Raw genomic sequence first — 21,453 nt, 5'->3', positions numbered from 1 at the left:
ATAAAATAAAATAAAATAAAATAAAATAAAATAAAATAAAATAAAATAATAAAATAAAATAAAATAACTTCAATGAGCAGCATTAAGTTCCAGAAGCACTTTCCATCTCAGGATATTAGGCAACCCAACCACTTTTGATCACTAATATCCACTAAACAAGGGACAAAACTTTAGAATCATAGACAGAGTGAGCATCTAGAATAAAAGAATTCTGTTGTTATTAAAGCCCACAGTACAATTATAATAAACTAAATGCCCTCAAATATATCCTATCATAGTATTAACATTTTAAAGGGTCAATACTTACTAAAACATATCAGTGCTGCTCCACTACTAGCATGGAAACAAAAGCCACCTGCCTCGTCTCAGTATCTTGGAAACCACAGGAAGAGCAATTGTCTACGGTTGGTTGGTGACTCGAAATAAAACACTAATCACATAACTAACACAGTCTTCTAAAAATCTCAGAAAGACTAGGTTTGGCCAGAAGTCAAATATGGCAACTGAGAGCGCTGACAGATAATCACAATGTCCAGTGATGTCACAAACCCTATCACACTTGACAGATTTTTCTCTTCTTTGAAGCTCCTAACAGTTTCAATTAGAGTAAGCCACTCTGAACGGTGTTATTCTTTCATGAGGCAAATTAATATTATAAAATCTCTGCCTATTTTCCCCCTCCTTTTTTAAAGCACAAAAATGCCTGCCTTCAGATACAGTTGCTGTAACTCAAGTGAATTAAATAAGCGTCTAGATGGCTTGTGCGATACCAAGCACAGCTGAGAACTATTTGTGCCACAACATCTAAAAACACTGCTTCACAGTGATGACCTTGCACGTCACCTTCACCCCATCAGTGCTCCCTTTTCCCCTTGCGATGGAGGAAACAGCAACAGGCCCTAGAGTTATGCATGCTAGTTTCCAGGGAGCCTGAAAGAGGGAAGAAAGTGCTGAATCTGCAGATCTGTTTCAAGTTGACTACCTGGAATCTGACGCATTTTTCAAATTAGTGGGTTATATACTCCTGGCTCCCACGGCGACTTCTGAAAACCAATCACAGTAACACTGTGGAGGGTGAGAATGGCAGTGGCAGGTAATCTGGTCTAGCCTAAAACTAGACACCCATTAGCTATTTGGTTCTCTCACACGAGATGACCCCGATATAACAATTCTGGAAATGCTCAGTCTGAGGACCATGAAGCCTGCCAGTTCGGGCCAGATGATGCTGGGGAAGTGGGCGCCTGTAAAACCAGCTTATTTCACTTAGGCTGATTCCTGCTGCTGCCCTGCTCAGCCTGAAAACCCTCCCGTGAAAACAAACGTAATTCTGGGGCTGGATCCTAGTGTTCAGTGTTCTGATTATAAAGCAAGATTTCACAAAGTCCGGCAGAGACACCATTTCATAAAATGCACCACTCACTTTGCATTTCCCACAAACACATGAAAGCAGCTACCACCTGCTCATACAGAGATGATTAAAAGGTAGTGAGTCGCCAACAATTTCATTCTCTAATATTCTAAACTCAGCTAATTATTAGTTGCACCTGCATCATTAATTAACTCAGCTGCTTGTATTTCAGGTAAGAAAAAAAAACATTTCTAAAACGAGTTCTGAAATAACTTTGTTTAGAAAATATCTTCAGTGAAGAAGGCACTATGGACACAAGGATGTGTTTAGGTAGCAGAAAAACAAATGAAACAGCCTCTAACATAAACATACAGTTTATGACTCAGTACTTGGGATGGGTCAGGCCAGAGGCAGCTCACCAGTGGCTGGAGGAGAACCACCAGCAAAGCACCGGGCTCGGTTCCAGCTGCCGCGACGATCACTGAAGTGGCTGCTCACTTCCACCCACCCTCGGGTCCCCGAGGAAGAGCAGCAGGCAGCAGGCGGCTGCTGCCCTAAGACTCAGAGCACAGGGCAGCCCCATGCTCCTCAACAGGGTTTTCAGAAAGGCTGCATTTTCCAAAGAAATACAATTCTTAGGTTTCAGACCCACATTTTAAGAGCTAGCCCAAGGGTTAACTGACTACCTAATAACAAGGGTCAGAAATAAGATTAATAAACTTGACACAGACCTTTCACCTGGAAGTCAGAGGGAAGGAGTGGGGCCGTGCAAATGTGTCTCACACCCAGCTCCCAGAGTGAGGCACATGTGATGAGGATTGCAGTATCGGTTAAGGTTCCCAAACTTGTGTATCCTGCCCCCACGAAAAAGGCGTTCACACACACAGAAGGCCCCCACAGTCAACAGGAGAGCCATACATGCCTCAGGTGGCCTGCAAATTGATGAGGTCTAACCCAAGGGTACATGTTTCAAGAGTTAAATGTGTGTGGTGCAGTAGTGTTAGCTTAGTGGAAGTAAAAACGGTAAAAATGGTTAAAATAAAAATCTTTCCTGTGAATTTTCTCCCCTTCCTACCCCCAACAGACCAAAATAGTCCTAGTAATCTGAGAATACAATAACCTGGCTAGTAACAAAATGGCATTTTTCTTTTAGGAGGATCACATCGATTTCCAGGATTTGCTGAGAGGCTGGGTTTTTTTGTTTTTAAACTAATTTTTCCTCAGTGTTCATTGGATTACTGTTATATTGCATAATCCTAACTTTAGTTTTATTTATTTAAGGTTAAGAAAACCATTCCTCCAAACTAAAAATACAATACTTGTGTAACTCTAGCAAGGATATTAGCATGTTTCCAATAGAATATTCTTACACAATATAGTGTGTACCTTAATTCCTGGAACCTACAACCAGCCACCAACAACCAGTCTGCCTTGTGCAGTGCAGGGCTCCCTGCCAGGGCTCAAACCCACCAGACAGCTTGCCACAGAGGTAAAGCGATGGTGAAGCAACTTTTGGTTGACATGAATATATACATTACAGGATTACAGGTCATACTCAAAACAGGTACGCAAGTGAGGGAAGGATTACATAAGAAAGATTTTCAAGGTATTTTGTTTTACTACTTAGGACATATGAAATGTTGAGAATGATTACAACTGCATGTCATCAAACGTAGAATAATAAATTGCAGATGGAGTAAAATGTGCTAAGGAATCAGAGCTTATAATGATTAACCTTAGCAATAATGCTCAGAGGTGAGAAGGGCATTCTCTGCCGGGGGATGTACCAAAGCCAGAGGACCTTAAAGGGGAGAGAAAATAAGACTGCACACGTGCCTGTGTGGATGGGGTGAGGGAGGTGGTTTCTGATGCGTAAGAGCAGAGGTGAGGGCTAGTGGCAAATAGACTGGATTCTTCTGCTGGCTAGAATGAGCTGAAAGCCGCAGGATGGGTGAGTTGATTTTAAGAGCTATGGGTAAGACACTTTCTGGTATGCCATGATGACGGATACCAGTCCTATAGGGCTTCTCACCAAAAACAAACAAACAAAAAAAACAAAAAAAACCCAGTCAACCTGCACAGTAATATGTCAGTTCAGCTGTATAGTATTACGTAACATAATCCCTTGGTAGGTAATAAACGATATTCAAAAAAAGGGACATCTACGTCTACAATTCTATTCGCAGCCATATTATCTACTTTAGTCTATAAACTCCAACAAAGCCTGGCTATTTGCAATTCTGGTTGCTTTCAAAAACTACCAAGCAGAGCGCTGTCATTCTAATGCCATTTGGTCACACGGTAGAAGACTGTGCCCAATGATGGCCAAAAAAACCATCAAGAATTCAATAAAGCAGCAGAAGATTGAAATCCGTGCCCAGTAAATGCCAGCACACATCCGTTACATAATGTCTCTTGTTGAAAAACAAAGCCCACGTGAGTGTAACAGCCTCACACTCATCAGGAGGGCAGGCTACACCACCCCTCCCAAAGGCCTTCCTTTGAAGGTATCTCAGGTAAAGGCCTGGTTAGACAAATACAACAAAGACTCTCATTCTACTGAAACCTTGCTCCCCATCTCCCATCTCATTTACACACCTGATCCGACAGTAAAGTACTCAGCTCCAAATACGGAGACTTCTATACGGCCATCTGTACAGTGACACAGGAAGCCCACTGCATTTGTCCCAATTCAACAGACTACAGATTAAGAACAGAATTAAAACACTGGTGATACTGAGAGACTTTTTATTGTGTCTATGTTTTAACGATTTCGGTCTATTACAGAATCACGCCAAATTCGGTTATGCTTTGTTTACCTGTGTGTAGGTCAGCAATAATCCATCAACCATAGTTCCTTCCAACCAGCCTATCAGCTGCTACATTTCCTGATATTAGGTCAATAAAGGTAACCGTGACATTTGCTTTGGATAGGAGTCAGGTGTCTGGCTGGGATGCAGTGAAGGGCAAGGCCTAACTGAACAGAACTGTGTGGTTTCCAAACTAAGCCACAAAGAGTGTTAAACTAGTATTTGTGGCAATTCTTGTGTGTGGTGTAATTCACCACCTCTCAAGACAGTTAACGATTCAGGGTTTAGGCTACTCCTTTAAAGGATCGGATAAAAGGTTCCTCATAGGCCCACTTTATTCCTGAGTGCAAAGGTTAGCTAATTTCACAACAGGTAAATACATACTTCCCCCAAACTGGTTCTGGAGCCCCGGGCTAAATTAGCATCTAAGTTCAAGCAGCTGGCAGTTCAACTTGTCTTCATGGTCCCTCTGCCATCAATTTATCCTGACACCAGGAAAGGAGGAAGCACATTGAGGCATGAAACATTCTACGGGAAACCCTTTACCACACTCTGGTCAAGGAACCAAGCCCTTGTTCTTAGGGTGGCATCAAATTCCTCAGGTCCCCAAACATTTTATAAATATTAAAACCCAAACCCAAGGTTTCACTATCATTTAGTGGCTGAGATTTAGAATGCAGGTATTGCCACCATTACTTTGTTGTCATCTCTACAGGGAAACAGCAGCAATTCAGGTCTTGAAAAACAGAGAAATCTATTAGGCTCACTCACCTTAACAGAGCAGCATCATAAACAAATTAATAAAGGTTTTAGACTGTAAATTCATAAGGGGACTAGCAGCCGTATAAAAAGCCAGATTTGATCCATTTGAGTATGTACATTCATCCGCAGTTAAACCTATTAGGAAGCCCTCATACAAAAACCCCAAGGGAAAAAAAAAGACTCAATTAGATACCAGATTTTTCAGTCCTGGTAATAGCAACTAATCTGAAATGTCAATTGAGTTCTTCATACTTGTTGAGAGATTTCTTTTGGGGACGGGGGGGACCGGAAGGGGTCAAGCAGAAAGTGGATAAATGCTCTAGTTAAATAAAAATTACCTACAAACAACTGTATGTGTGACATAATTGCCACCTCTGCTTGCCAGATGTTGCCAACCTTTACGATAGAAGTCAAACACGATGAAATACGCCTCAAGTTGAGATACCTGGCCAGATTGACTCCCCCTCGCCCAATCCCCATTGTCTGAAGCACATTCAGGGATTACCCACTTCCCTGCTGGCCTGTCCGCCAGGCCACCTTCCCCTCTCCAATTAGCTGGAGAGTCCCTGATGACCAAATGGCTCCATACAGCACAGATCAGTCGGCAGGGACTGTTTATGGCTTCTGGGATACGTAACTTCAGAATTTAAGAGATGGAAAGAAGTGAAGAAGATCACCTTCTCCAAACCTCTCATTTCTCAGGAGAGGAAGTCAAGGCCCAGAGAGGTGAGGTCAGTTGCCCAACGCACCACAGACAGTTAACACAGGACCGGAACCAAGGTCTCCGCCTCCCCTTCTGCTCCTCTGCCCACCACCCCACACTGTAATTCCACTACTGTAAATCACGGTTCTCTGGGAAACAGAAGCTTCAATTACTTGAGGCCCAGGGCTCCTTGAGTCCTGCCAAGGCAGATGGAGATCAGCACACTGCTCTGATACGGGGGTAGGATCTTTTGGATGAGACCAAAATGTAATTTGTAGATTCTACATAGACAACCAATATACCAAAAGGCACTGCAAATTATACGGGGTGGAATCTTTAAAATAATGTCTGGGACAAAAATTCTGACATCCCACTGTAGATCCAAGGGGGTGGGAATAACACCACAAAAAGTCAAAGGTCACAGTCTCAGCCATCAGTACATTTATCCAGCCCAGTTCTAATGGTTTTAAATAAAGTGCTCTTTGATGATGAGGAAGATGATGATATGCAGTAGCCATGGCCGATTCCTTTGATGAAACGAGTCACTCTCTTAATGCCGGTGCCAAGGAAACGCACGTTACTGATGAGCGCAGGACAACTCCTCTGAGCAGCGAGGACCATTTCAATGACATACATACACCGATGAGCCTCACGCAGTCAGCCGTGACTGCTTCGCTTAGCAGGGATAAGGTGCTCCCCCCACCCCAAAAAAGAAGGAAACACAGGTCTGAATGTTGACTTTTTCATGTGAAAGAAAATCTTATGCCACCAGATTTCCATAATCTCAGCATGGGTTTCTATTTTCTGGGCTCCTCTGAGAGGCCGATGTAAACATCTCGGTGCAGTTCTCTCATATTCGGACAGAGATGGGAAAGCGTAAGGAACTAAAGGGCAGGCTGCGTTGGCACAACCATACCTACAGAGCTGTGGTGTGGAAACTGAGGACTTAGGAATAAAAAGCAAAGCAAGAGGACTGGCCACAATCGAACAGTATTGCTTTCTCCAGCTTGTCAATGACAGGCAGGAAACAGACGCAGGGAAGAACTGTGAGCAGGGAGATACCAAGCCTTTGGGTTCAAGGAAGAAGCCCTTCCAGACACCGAGGAGGACAGAACTCCCTCCTGAGAAAGGAAAAACAGCTGTGTGGGGCCAGGAGCGGAGAGGGGACGTGCTTTTACAGGAACATGCCCTGCTGCCAACGGGCTCCCTTCTCCCAGGGCTCCCTCTCCCTGAAGTCGCCATCCCGGTCAGGCTTCTGCCTCATCTGGAGGTCATCCAACCTTACTGCCAATTTCTCCAGGTCAGAGGAGTGGCTTACGTGGGCATCTGAACTGTGGGGCAAGGTGCCCAAGCCTCCAAATTGGTTTTTTCTTTTGAAAGCTGAGGAACGGCAACATCCCTTTAAATGCTCAGAAAGCAAAATACATATTAAGAATCTCAAAGACAAGAGTTACATAAATATTAAGGAAGATCACTTTACTAAAGAAGTTGGCGCGAGCCAAAGATACCATCGAAAGGTAAACAAAACTCAAAAACCTGATTATCCAGTCTGTCTCAACCCTCAATTGCTCCCCATCTCTTACCCTCACAGGCAGATGGCAATCGCACAAGAGCTGGTGCTGACAATCTAGAATAATTAAGAAAAGGTTAAAATATGTTTGGTTTGTGGTATTTAAGAAGGAAGAGAGTATAACTGCCGAAGTTTTCACCCATCGGCACTGCGTTAAAAGTTCTAGGGCTGTACCTGAATTATCTGCAGACTCGCTTATGTAGTAGCCCTTGTTGTGTGATGATGCTGAACAATTCAACATATATTTGTTATCTGTTTGCTTCACTGTAGTGCCTGGGTGGTATGAGGTGGCTGACTCTGGAGCCAGACCACCCGGGATGGTCACCCCCTAGTGCTTTGGTTTTCTCATCTCTGAAATGGGGGGTAACACCGACTTCAGAGGATTGCACAGAGATTTAAATGAGTGTCCAGCTCTGAGTGTACGGTGAGCACCATTTGGGCGTCAGTTCTTATGATGAAGATTAATCAAGAACTGTGTAAGACACTAGGATTGCATCACAACAGTGATCTGACCCCTGCCCCCGTGGAGCTTATAGTCTAAGGGACCATGCTAGTAAAACTATCACACAAACAGAACAGCAAACTGCAGTACGTGCCGGGAAGGAGACGTACAGGGAACCGCGCGCGCGTTAACAGGACCCGATCAGGCCCAGGGTTGGGGGCGGGCAGCACCGTGTCACAGGTTCTTCTGAAGGAGCAGCAGCTGAGTTAAGGTCTACAGGAAGTGGGGAGGGAAGGGGAGAATTTCCTGGGCAGAGGGAACAACAGCCTGTGCAAAGGCACTGAGACTGAAGAGAATTTGCTGGGACTGAGGACCTCTCGGGCCAGGGCTGCTGAGAGAAAGCAGAGGAGGGCACTGGGAAAGCAGGCAGAAGGCCAAGTGTGCACCCGAACAGAGTGGGCCACAAAAATCAGAACTGTCTTTCCATGTCTTGTTAGCTCTGCAGCTTACAAAAAGAGCAGGAGGACATGGTGTTCACACTGGGGCAAAGCAGATCTGGAGGGAAAGACAGACTCCTCTCAGGTGAGGCGTCAGATGTGCCCAACACAATCAGGGCTCACACCTGAGGTGAGTTTTCTCTGGTGTGTTAATTTATACAAACGTGTGACGAATGTTGCTGAGCTGGTTTACAGCTGAACAGGAGCCTGACATCCCAAAATTTCATGGGAGAGTTTCATAAATGAGGCTGTTCCTGTGACAAAATGTGGCCTACAGGACAGCCTCCAACACCAGGTCTCTTGCTTTCTGAGACCCCTCATCTGGGTGCCACCCCCCTATTTTTACTCCCTGGGGTGCTCCCTCCCTGCAGTACCTGCAGCCAGTTTCAAGGCTACTTTTGCTCCAGGAGGCAGAAATCCGGGGGGCAGTAACGTTACAGGACGAGGTAAGTCATGGTCTCATGTTACTCAGCAGGTTGGCAAGGATACAAAGGATTTATCAATCTCTCCCAGGCACTCCCTGCCTCGCGCCTCTTCCTGATGGCTGACTTTTCTACATCCAATTTACTTGCTAGTTTGCTTATTTCAACCCCACCCGCTCGCTGGACTCTATTTTATCCCACAGATACACAGAAAGAAGGACCGGTTTTGTACAAGGCACTGGAGCCCCAAGTCCAGTAAGACTCCCTCCTTCGAGGAGTTTACCATCTAGCAGAGAAATAGTTCAATGCAAGGATGGAGACGGCCGGTTCCACCCCTGTGCCTGCGGGAAGCTGACCTGGCCACATGCCCCAGCCCTGCCCAGAGTAATTCCCTAAGACTCTGAGCCCACACATCCCCGCTCAGGCATTCTGCTCATTCCGTGGCCTCTCCTGTGTTCCTGTTGACTCCAAAGCCTGTTAATTATCCTTAAAACTCCAAGTTAAAAAAACCCAAAGTTCCTGAGGTATCCCCACGAGACTGACACATGCTCAATAGACATTTTTTGGGCAAATGAAGCTAGAAGAAGATGAGCTGGGCACAGGGATATGTGTTCTGTACGGGCTCTGGGTAAGTCATTACATTTCTCTGGGCATCAGTTTCCGATTCCATAAAGCAAGAAAACTGGGTTAGATGTGACTTTTAGCTCAGAAGAGTGATGATCTATGGTTTACCCGGCCCTCATCTCTCACCACCCTTTACTGTAGGCTCCTCTGGCCCCAGCCAATCAAAACATGCCCAAGACTCATATAAGAATTTGATAGTTTAGAAGTCTTGATGCCTTTGAACACAGTCATTCCCAATCATGGTCTTTCAACATCCCAGTGTCTCCACTTACCTTGAAATATTGCAACACTGGAAATTAGTAATAATTTGATTCATTTCAGTGTTCGGAGTGGGGAAAAGAAACACCATAGAAATCGACTAATGTTATGCGGGAGGAGGTGGGTGACTCCCAAGCACACATACTTGATGTAGACTCTTAAAACCAACCACCTCCTAAACTGAAAGGGAGATCTCTATTCTCTTCCAAACCACAAATCAGATAAGTGAGTGAACTTTACCCTGGCACCGAAAGCCCCAGAGACTTCCAAGTACTGAATCATCAGATAAAGATGACTGACTTAGGGTTGGTTTTAGAAGCAACTGTGGTTTGGTCCCCAGTTCTAGTACCAAAATTAGAGATAAACTTGTCCTTAATCTCTGTGTGTAAAGGAAACCGTTTTCTTCTTTGCAAAACTAGAACACAGCAAGCGGAAAATGAACCCTAACAGAACGATTGGATAAGGTCACTGGATTGTTCAGAGGGAGGTGGTACCTTCGAGGTCAGATTCCCTGAACCTGGTTTTACACCTTTCTTGTAGTATTTCAGTTTATCTGGAGATCTTATAAATACTTCCACAGCAAAAAAAAAAAAAAACCAAACAAGAACAAAAAACTAATTTTGTTTGTAAAAAAAAAAGGTATATATACTATATCAACCATATATATCGATATATACCACGTGTATTTGGGAGCAGAACCATCACAAAAATCAAAGAATTGCTGGCTCTGTCCCCTGAGACATGGGGGTTACCCTGACAGAATTTTAAACTTTCTCTTGTTATGTTATTGTTAAAAATCAACAACAATTATACTCAAAACCTCCTATTTGCCCAGGATTTTCAAACAAACATGAGTAGTTAGCACCAGCCCTTCTGAAGATGAGCTGAGAAACAAACTAGAGGACAAACCTGTATGGTAACCCCGACACCAAGCCTTGAGCTCTGGGAGGGCTCGCGTCTAGAGCACACAGCCGGCAGGGAAGGCTCCACGCTCGGGCTGGGCCCTGCGGGACAGGTGAGCTCTACCTGGTGAGACGACAGCCCACTGCTGCAGTACCTTCCAGGCCCCCGTCTCCCTTGCTCTGCTCCACGTCTTCCTTCTTTCCACAGAATCTTATCACCTTCTCACATTCTATATAATTTATGTATTTATCATGCTCTTGTTTCTTGTCTGTCTCCGCGAAGTAGGTGTAAGTTTCATGAGGGCAGGAGTCTTTATTTTGTTCATTAATGTGTCCCAGGCACCTCAAACAGTGCCTCAAACACCTCAAACGTATAATACGTACTCAATAAAATTGGTGGATGAACGAATGGCTGAACAGCTGGAATCCACTACATTCAGGAGCTGGGAAGCTGGGAGGCTCAAGGCAGAGCAGCCCTCCCATCTTCCATGACCCGGGTAAGAGGGAACATGAAACGGTACAGCTGGGTGACTCATCCCCTCAACCTAAATGGTTTTCCTAACTTGAAGACATTTAGAAATAAGCCCACTTAAGAGATTCCTAGTTCCATGGCCTTGTTGTACAAATGAAGAAACAGAGGCAAATAACTCATTTGTCCAAAGTCTCCCAGGGAGCTAGTACCCAACCCCTGCTCTCTCAGCTCCCACTCCCTGAAAGAATACATTTTCATGTGTGGGTCAAAACATGTATGAAAACAAAAGACCGTGCCTATAAACTGCATTTTGAAACAACTAAAATGACAGACTGCGCCAGTCCACCGACTTGAGAAGCACAGCTGCCACTCGGGATTTCCTTTCCGCGTGAAGCTGGGTCAGGAAACGCAGCTCTGGGCCCGAAGCTGACCCGACTGTTAGGTCTGAGGCTGTCTCCCAATTCTACTGACGTTTGTCAACATGGTTCCAGCAGAGCTTAGATTTAGTTCAGCTCAGTCCATGCAAGTTTTAGAAGTGAGTTTCTTCTTGTTTCTGAACCAGCTGTTAGGATTCTTTGAGTAACAACGAAGGTTGGTGCAGGGGCTGAGACAGGTGACTGGCCATCTCCTGCCGTGGCGCCTTTCAACTGTGCACCTGCTGTAAAAACCCTTCAGGCTGCAGGGCTGATAAATACCCAGACATCCAGCTCTCACCCAGAAAGGGGAAAGAGAGCATCACCAGCTGTACCCTCTCACGACTTGCTTCCAACATACACATTCTTACCCCGTCCCTTTTTGTTTATATGCTTCATTCCTAGTACTTTAACTCTCGAACTTACTCTTTCCACAAATTTCTTCCATACCCAGTCCCTCTGGCTACTTCACTCTGGCTACAGGTTCTTTTCAGACTTGGAGGATGTTTTACCTGCCAGGTAATTGAAGCAACCTAGAAAACAATATTGTTTTGATTCCTTAGGCCTCTTAATACAGACAGAAGGCAAAAAGAAGTAAGTAAGCGTAAGTGGAATTTTAAATACTTCTAAACATCTTAGAATTCAATAACTAAGTTTATCTCAGCTGAAGGCCAGTTATCAGTTTAAGCTGATTTTTTAAAAAGCAATTTCAGTAGTTAGTACTCCAAGAACAAATATCCATCTGTCTTTTAAAATTGGACAATATAGTGTATTAGAAAACACGCAATGCTTGCTTCTCTATTTTTAGTTCTGTTGCTAACTAGCAAAATGTATTAATCCCTAACTTCTCTATAAAATGAGCCCAAAGCTGGCTTCGGTCTGGTCCAGGGCTCTGTGACATCACAGGGCACAGGGGGACACACTGGCTCTGTCCAGGATGAAGGGACAGATATCATTTTTTTTTAATTAATTTATTTTTATGGGGCAGGTAATTAGGTTTACTTATTTATTTAAGAGGAGGTACTGGGGATTGAACCCAGGGCCTTGTGGATGCAAAGCATACGCTCTACCACTCTGAGCTACACCTTCCCCACCGGAGGGGACAGAAATTATTGATGGCCTCAACCTGGCTACACATTAGAGTCATCTGGGCTTTAATAAAAATAATTTTTTTTTTAAGAGAAAGAATGCTGGCCTCCAGAGATTCTGATTTCATTCATCTGGGGTGGGGTCTTGGCATAGTTTTTAAAGAGGACTCCAGGTGACTCCAGGTGACTCATTCAGCCAGGCTGGAGGAGCGCTGCCTCAAATAACACACTCCTGGCTGCAGCTGTGGCCCCTGTACAGGTGTTTCTCTCACTCCTAGAGTCCCCTGAGGAGTCATGGATCATTTGCTTTAAGAGAAAAGAGATCAGAGCTAGTTTGGTCCACAAACTCCTCTAACCCAACTGGAGATCAATGACAGCGTCAGGTTCTAGGGATCTGACAGCACTGTTTGTTCAGAAAACGTATGAAAAAATCCGGTTTCCATGACAAACACTTCCGCAGCCTAGACAAACAATTATTCCCTCATCTGAAATAGAGGGGGAATATCATCCACCGGGGGAAGCAGTGGTTTTGAATTATAATTATAAAATTTGTCTACTAACTAGGGAAATCATGTTTAATACATACGTAAGAGGACAACCCTGGATCAAGGTTTATTTTTTAATGGCGAAACATGCTCGTGAGAAATGAAACTGACTTGGAATAATCACAGACTACTTAATCTTCTGGGGTTTGGCGATGGGAAAATTAATCTCATGACTGACGAGGGGAGCCCATCAAGAGAGCACCATACACTAGGGGTCATGTCCACCCAAGCAAGTATCCAGGAAGCCCCTCTCATTCTGTAGAAAGAAATGCTATGGATGAGATCCCATTAAAGAATACAGATTACAGCTAAAGCAACATCTTCCTCCCCCTAGCCAAAACTCCACAACCCACCTGCCTGAGGATGAAAGACAGCTCCTTATTTTATGGGTTTTCAAGAGCCCCAAAGAGAAATCCAATCAGTACTTGCTTCATGCCCCTCGCTGTGCTAAGTGCCCTGCAGGATGCAAAGGTAAGAAAGACTCGGTCCCTGCCAGCAAGAGAAGAGCGCCAACTCAACGCGGGGCACCTTCCCAGCCCCCTCCTCTCTCCCTCACTGCCCTCTCCTGAGACCCACCTGAGCTAACCTATGTCCTTCCACTGCGGTCCAAGGGCCAAGGCCACTCTCCTTCCTGGAGTCATACACCTACTTTCTGGTGCCAGAACTTTGTGGCAGGTGTGGGCCTCTCTGCAAAGGCAAACATCACAGACCCAGCGTGATGACTAGAGAGTTCTGCCTTTTCAGGATCCCTTGCTGAAGGCTGTGCTGCAGTATGGAAGAGCAACTTTGGTTAAAGGCGTCTAAGACATGAACTTTCAGTTTTGCTATTTCAGAAACATTTCAGGGCAAGATCTGACTGAAAAACATGCACCTGCTTGGGTATTATTAGACCTCAAGCAAAGAAATGTGCTTAAACTGTGAATTCGGTGTAAGAGCCTCTGAACCTGCCCTCTCCCCATGGTCGCTGGATTTGGCTCCAGCATTGGAAATGGTCAATGTCCCTGATGGAGATTCTCAGGGGAAGGCAGCCTTTCCATCTCAAAGCTGCATCTTTCGCCGACTGAAACAAAGGGAAAGAGGCTGCGACTCTTCTGGGAGGAACGAGAGCATTTTCCGAGTACTTTCTGAAGCTTACAGGAACATCTACCTTCTCCTCTTCCTGGTCCTTCTCCAGGTGCCATCTCCCACTGCATCATGGTGTGGCCACTCCTCAGGTGTCACTGGGGTAGCAGGACTTACTTGTTCTAACACACATACAGAACATAGCACTGAGGGAGCTGCTCCTTCAGGGAAGCAGGAGAATCAGATTCAAGGTTCAGTTCCACCACCGGCACATGACCTTGGACAGGTCACCAGCCCTCTCTGGCCTCAGCTTCCTTGTCTGTCTGCTCCAGGAACACAGCAGAGCAGTGACAGTTCAACTTGGGAGGGCAAGGTGATGCCTAAGCGAGGGTAGTATGTGCCCCCAAATACCACTCCCAAAGGTTCTAATGTGCTCCCACTGTTACTGATGGATGTACACCCTATTCTTTATGTGGGGTCAGGTGGGGAAAATATTAAGACTCGATGGACTAGACCAGCAAGATCGCTTCAAGGAGTCTAACGTACTGTGATGGGAAGCTATACATTTATCCAGACGAGCTCCCACTGTCCACGTTACTGGAATTTTTTTGGAAATCCCCTTCAAAGAATATAGTTTTGAATCCTCTACGTGATAGAAAGTCTTTTACTGGTTTTTAGACACAACCGAAAATCCAAGTGTTCTCGATAAATTGTGTAATCAAGCTGAGTAATAACAGTTTAGATCAAAACTTCAGTGTGGACCATATCAAAGTTATATTCAAGCAAGAACTGGAAGAAATTGGGAAATGTTTTAAGTTGTTGTAAGGATAATCGGCTTAAAAATAAATATTTGCTTTTTCAGAGTTCCTTTTTTTGTTTTTTTAAATTTATTTTATTATTATTTATTTTTAATGGAAGTACTGGGGATGGAATCCAGGACCTTGTGCATGCTAAGCACGGGATCTAACATTGAGCTATACCCTGCCCCCGTTTTTTCATTTTAAAGTTGAATTATTAAATGAAGTACTGAGAAGTTAAAAAAAAAAAAAAGGACTGATTTGTTTGACATGAACATTGACCCTGAAGGGGTGATTGTTTTGAAAGAAACAGCATTCCTTTGGATAAATAAGTTCAGGTACGTTTGCAGGAAAAACAAAACAAAACACCACCAAACATTTCACTTTATTGTCAAGTGGTACTTTAATTTTCCTAGGAAAAGCAGCTGTATGGACCAGATGAACGTTTTAAGAACTGCGGCCTCCAAAAGGGACAACCAATGCGTCAACTTTTGATTTACAAACAGTCTTGAGGTAAAATTTTAAACGGCCTCACAACCAATATCGAAAGAATCTTGTCTGTAGTGGGTGGCCTACCCTCAAAACCAAACTCACAGAATTATCCCGAGGTATTTCAGGGTGCTCACGGGGGCCACATCTGCTAGAAAGCTGATCTGAAACCACTGCAGGCCAGAGGACCCTGCAAACAAGTTATTAACAAATCAGAATAAAACATTCTCCCAGTAACTACTAGGTACATAAGGTGTCATAAGGATACTGTTCTGGTTTTTCAGGTCTTCTAAATATAAGCAAAATAAAACCTAAACATTCCATTTTCACTTGAATTAAAATCCACCCTGCTAAAATACTTACTGTAAAATGGCTATCATGAAACCAATTTAAGATTAGTTTTGTGCTTTTTAAAACATTCAGTATTGCTTGGGGGCTGTAAAAGAGCACATATGACCAGGAAATTCCAGTTCTAGGAATTTATCCCAAGGAAATAATTAAGCAATTAAGATAGTTCAAGAGTTTAGCAATAAGGTTTAACATAACTGTTTATAGTAATGAAAATTAAAAACAGCCTAAAAATATCTAAATGGTCGAGTGGTCAAGATATGGTATGCCCATTCAGAGAAATATTACACAGCCAGTGGGAATAATGTTGTAGAATTAAATTTATTAGCACAAAAAGATCTATAATGTATTCCAGTTTGGGGAAGAAAAACATCTATGCAAATATGTGCACATAAAAAAACATCTGGAAGGATTATTTCTAGATATTAGTAGATCAGCCATCAGGGAAATGCAAATCAAAACCATAAGGAGTTAGCACTTCACAGCCAGTAGGACAACAACTATAATCAAAAAGACAGACAGTATCAAGTGCTGGTGAGGATGTAGAGAAACTGGAACCTTCTAGACTGCAGGTGGGATGTGAAATAGTGCAGCTGCTTTGGAGAACAGTTCCTCAAAATGTTAGACCACATGACCCAGAAACCCCACTCCTCGGTATATACTCAAGAAAAATGAAAATACACAGCCATTCAAAAATTTGTGCCCAAATATTCACAGCAGCGTTATTCATATAAAAGCCAAAAAGGGGGAAACAACACAAATGTCCATCAGATAAAGAATGGATAAACAAAATGGGGCACATCCATATAATGGAATATTATTCATCAATAAAAAGGAACAAAGCATTGACACATGCTACAACACGGATGAACCTTGAAAGCATTATGCTAAGTGAAAGAAGCCAGACACAAAGAGATCACACGTAATACGCTTCCATTTATACGAAATGTCCAGAATAGACAAATCTCTAGAGAGAGAGAATTTCGATCAGTGGTTACCGGAACTGGGAGGTTTTTGGGAAATGGGGAATGACAGCTAATGGATACAGAGTTTCTTTCAGTGATGATGAAAATATCATAAAACTGATTGTGGGGATGGTTATATAATTCTGTGAATATACTAAAAACCACTGAATTGTACATTTTAAGTGGGTGAATTGTATGATATGCGAATTATATGTCAATAAAGCTGTTAAAATGTTAAAGGGAGTGGGAAGGGATAAATTGTGAATTTGAAACTTGCAGATACTAACTACTATACATAAAATAGATAAACAAGTTTATACTGTATAGCACAGGAAATCATATTCAGTATCTTGTAGTAACCTATAATGAAAAAGAATATGAAAAGGAATATATATGTATGTACATGTATAACTGAACTATTATGCTGTACACCAGAAACTGACACAACATTGTAAACTGACTATACGTCAATTAAAGAAAGTGTTAATAGAGGTAATGTTTGGGTAACATAAGTATAGGTTTATTGTGGGTGCTTTTTTTTAAATTTAGATTATGCTGTCTAACTTCCTTACGACAAATTTTTTTATAGCTTTTCTACTTTTGAGATTTTTTTTAGATCTTCCCATGTTATCATACAGAAAGCACCAAACACATAAGATTCAAAAAAGAGAAAATCCACCTTTTCTTATAATAGTAGAAAAACTGGAAACAACCCAGGTGACCCCGGCAGGGTGATCACTAGGGTAAAGCATGGCTTATTACCATGGTCATAGGGTCATAGGTCAGTTATGACCCCAGTCTCTAATCCAGGGCTGGGCACAGAAAGCTCAAATGCCTTTTGTGTGGATGATAATTTACTAAGGTGCTACTCAAAGTGACAAACACAGTGGTGCACGCAAACATTTCCTAACAGGTTATAGGAAAGATTCTGTGGGGAAAAAAAAACTGAACAAAATTACAGAACACATGGTGTGTGTAATTTACGTGAACAAAGATCCTAAGACAATCAGAAGTGGTGCCGAGACTGTGTAAAAGTAATTTAAAAATCTTTTTTAATAATGCAAGCAAGGACTTTGGGATTATTTTTTTTAATTCTACTTTTCTCACTCTGTATCTGGTCTGTTGCATTCATTTAAGTATCTGTGAGCATGAGGCAGGGAAGTTTGAAACCAACATGAGATATAGGTAAAGATAAAGATTGAAAAACAAAAATCCCCAGCCCCTGGGAAATAGAGCCAACCAGCATGTTTATTATTCACAGACTATGATTCACTGTCCCTATTTTTTAAGCCAGCATCACACTCTAATCATATTGCTAGGTTACAGGCCCCGGGTTATGTGTGCATGATAAAAACTGAATCCATTAAAATGATACACTAGGCTTTTCTTCCCTGTATCATCTCTTTAGGGAGATTTGATCATTTTGAAACACACACAATATAGAACCTAAAGATTACTCTGGATTTCCAAACCAAAGAGGTTTCTAATGAAAATGAAACAGTTATTCAGTGATTCTTCAACCCGAAAAATGGAGTCACCGCTGGCGGCAGGCAAATAACCACATCCCCCAGGCCCGTGCAGGTGGTGCCATTCCGTCCAGACATGAAGAAACCTTTACATTGTAGCTCACTGGTTTTATATTCAGGAATATGGTCTACTGTTGAACTCTCTCAAGATTGAATCACTCTCACACACATATTCTCCTGTGCTCTGAGAAGCTATACTACTGGGGAAAGCCAAGTGGGCAGGCAAGTTAATGAAACAACACAAACCCATGTGCACAACTACAGTCTAATTTCATGACCAGCAGTCTGGAGGAGGTGAGCTTAATGAAACATTCTCCTCCTGGCTCCAGTATAAATACCTGATATTTCCTATTAGGATAATTCATGGAGGTGATAACTATCAGAATAAGTGATAAACAAGGTCATGTCTAGTTAAGACTCGTATCTCAAGATGATCATTGCAGTGCGTGGTCTGCAGTTCTCAGTGACGTTGTCTATTCCCCTCTAAAACCAAAACAGCTGAATAAAAGCAAGTGTACGTATAACTGAAGAAAGCATCCTGCCTCACAGGCTACAGGTCTCTGCCACCCGACAGCAGTGGCACCCGAACAATGAGGACCCCAGGGCAGCAATGGTGTGACAGCAATGATGCAACACAAACCAACATCAGGCACAAGATCCGGGTCTAGCAAGGAGGGGAAAACTCACTGGCGGAAGCAGCACATTCTGGATTAACAAAACACAGTCTAAAGTGCTTAAGAACATCGATGTAACTGCATTTTGGATCCGGCAGTGTAGAGTCTCAGCTCATGGATGAAGCAATGTCTGGCTCAGACACACACTGAAGAAAAATCACAATACTGCCTCCAATGCACTAGTTACTCCATCAATCAAAAAGTAATATCATTAAGAAAATAGTCTTTGCAGAGGCACAGTATAACATTTAAAAAATAATGTCTTAGAGTAAAAAAACACCTTTACGGGGTGGTAAGGAGAATTTACATTATTATCGATGATGCACCAGGTCCCTTCACAAGTGTTAGTGTGTTAGCTGTCCCCATTTCACAGATCACGAAACTGAGCCTCTAAGACTCTGAGGGCACAGCTAGCCAGTGACCAGAAACAACTCAGCTTTGTCTGATTTTACAGCCAGTAGTATGTTCTGCACATCACTGCTGCCTAGTTTAACTGCAAGCTCTGCACTGGGCCACATTTAGAATCTTAAAACAATAATTCTATGTTTAGGGATCAAAATTTTTACAGGTAGACAATTCTGGGAGTGAAAGTCTGAGCTTTTCCCTAAAAAGCAGTTAACACTAAAACATAACCTTCTGATAAGGGTCTGGACTATTATACCGTGAACTCTGAGAAGTTTGGATTTCTAAATACAGTTAGGAAATATTTACATGAACTGAAACTATAGTCCCAACAAAAGGGAAATAGTTATTTTTTGGCTCTTTAGACAAAGTTATTCAATAACCCAAAACACTAGAATCCAGTGAAAGAACAGCAAATGGAAAGCTGTGGCAAAGAAAATCATGTACACCTGGGTCCAGATGATATGAAATGATTGATTTCTGTGTCATGTATTTTGGTCATTCTCTTTATACTCTTATTTGTGAACAGACGCCAGGCAGCAGTTAACCAACCCAAGATGAAATGTTCAAGTTCAAAATTGGACCCTAGTTGTAAAGGTGGATTTTTTTTTTAAATTAGAAGGAAAACTTAACTTACATGAGTTTTATCGTGAAGTGTGTACAAATTTTCCTTTAGGAAAAAAAACCCTGAAATTGAAAAAGGTGGCCCAGTATTACTTCAGCTGCTTCCAAATTCTTGTTATCTCAAGAGCATGGACTATTATTTACCTAAAATGCATAACCTCCAAAGAGTTCATGCGGTGGTACTCAGGTACACACAAGTCAATTCTCCACCTGGCCACCTGGTACCTGATATACCATATTAAAGAGTACACAGTGGAGGTCATTAAACAGGACCTGCTCCAATGTGCCATACCCACATCCTGAACAATAGTTAAAAAAAAAAAAAAAAAAAAAAAAACCACACTCGCTAATTTAGGTTCTTCCAACCAGAAAAAAAAAGGCAAGTCTGTCCACAAAATGTCCTCCCAGTCCAAATCCACAGCCTGAGTGAAGGATTGAAATTGTTAAACAAAGGTAAACCAGGCTCTTCTCTCCAGAAAAAGATGAAAAGACATTTTGGACAACCCCACGGCGCTCTCCCGTGAGGCGATAGTGTTTGGTTTAAAGTTTTAAAGCGGCCTCACCGCTGTCCCGTGTGGGGGTCTTGAAAAAGAGTCCAATTCTCACCGCTTAACCTGCCTAACGAAGTCCTGCAGCACGAAAGGAAACCCGCTGCCTCCACTGCCAAGAAACCTGCAAGGCAGGTAAGAAGAGTCAAGCTCTTGGGTGAAAATGCTTGCCCACTTCCAGTTGCATTCGTTTCCCAAAGTTACAGCATTTTGAAAAGTTTAAAAGAGGATTACAAACGCAAGACATTCCCTTCCCCTTGATTACAGGCCCTGTAGGTCCTTCCTCCTCGGCCACCGCCGGGCAGAGCCGGCGCCCACCTGTGGGAAGGGTCCGGCAGGTGGGGCCGCCTCCCAAGGACCCGGGGCCTTCTGGAGACTCCCAGATGCCGCCAGAGCGACACAAAGTTGCAACATAGAGCACGCGGCCCGGGAGGCGCTGCTGGTGACAGCCGCGCTGGCCCGCGAGGCCCCTGGGTGGTGGACGCCTCGGCGGGGCCGGCCGTGGCCGCCACTCCGGCCGGTCTGGAGGCCGTCGCTCCTGCCCAGCGCCGCCTCCGGCGAGGCGCACCAGACCTCGGGCCGCTGCCGCCGCCACGCTCCCGGCTCGGACCCCGGTCCGCCCTGTGCTGTCCCCCACCCCAAGCTTCCCGGTCACTCACCCCGGGGCCGGGCAGCAGCAACGCCAGCAGCAGCAGCAGCAGCCGGGCATCCATGGCGAGGACTCGGCCCTGGCTCCGGGCCGGGCCGGCCGGCTCCAGGGGGGCGGTGCGGGCAGGCGGGCGGGCGGGCAGAAGACGGGCGGGGGCGCTGCGACGACAACGCGGCGGCTGCCGGGATTCAGCGGACGCAAAGCCGACTAGGCGGTGGCGGCACCCCCATTCCCGACCCTATAAGTGCCTGGTGCCGGCGCTTCTTCCGGTTGGGGCGGGGCTGAGGGCGGGGTCGGGCTGGGGGCGGGCCTGAGGCTGGGAGAGGCCCAAGCTTGGGGACGGAGCTGTCGTGGGAGGGGCGGGGTTGTGGGCGGTGCCAAGGGCGGAGCTGGCCTCCGACTGGCCCTGCGTCCTGCAGCCGCGGCTGCGGCGGAGGAGGACCAGGCCTCTGCGCTCCGCGCCGGAGGGCGCTCAGTGATCGAGGCGAGGATCTTGACTGAGGGCTGGGGAAA

General features: G+C 44.2%; 1 protein-coding gene across 1 annotated transcript in view; it reads right to left on the bottom strand.

Moving 5' to 3' along the window:
• The window catches only part of ERN1 (endoplasmic reticulum to nucleus signaling 1), a 77,113-nt gene extending 55,909 nt beyond the window's left edge, over positions 1–21,204 (bottom strand). Inside the window, exon 1 of the mRNA XM_032457078.1 lies at positions 20,951–21,204. Coding sequence (XP_032312969.1) covers positions 20,951–21,004 — 54 coding nt within the window. The 5' untranslated portion in view covers positions 21,005–21,204. The remainder of the gene's footprint in view (positions 1–20,950) is intronic.
• Between the last annotated feature and the right edge of the window lie 249 nt (positions 21,205–21,453).

The sequence above is a fragment of the Camelus ferus genome, chromosome 16 (assembly GCF_009834535.1).
Source record: "Camelus ferus isolate YT-003-E chromosome 16, BCGSAC_Cfer_1.0, whole genome shotgun sequence".
Classification (NCBI taxonomy): domain Eukaryota; kingdom Metazoa; phylum Chordata; class Mammalia; order Artiodactyla; family Camelidae; genus Camelus; species Camelus ferus.
Note: the sequence above shows the minus strand (reverse complement) of the source record. Positions and strands in the feature narration are given on the sequence as shown.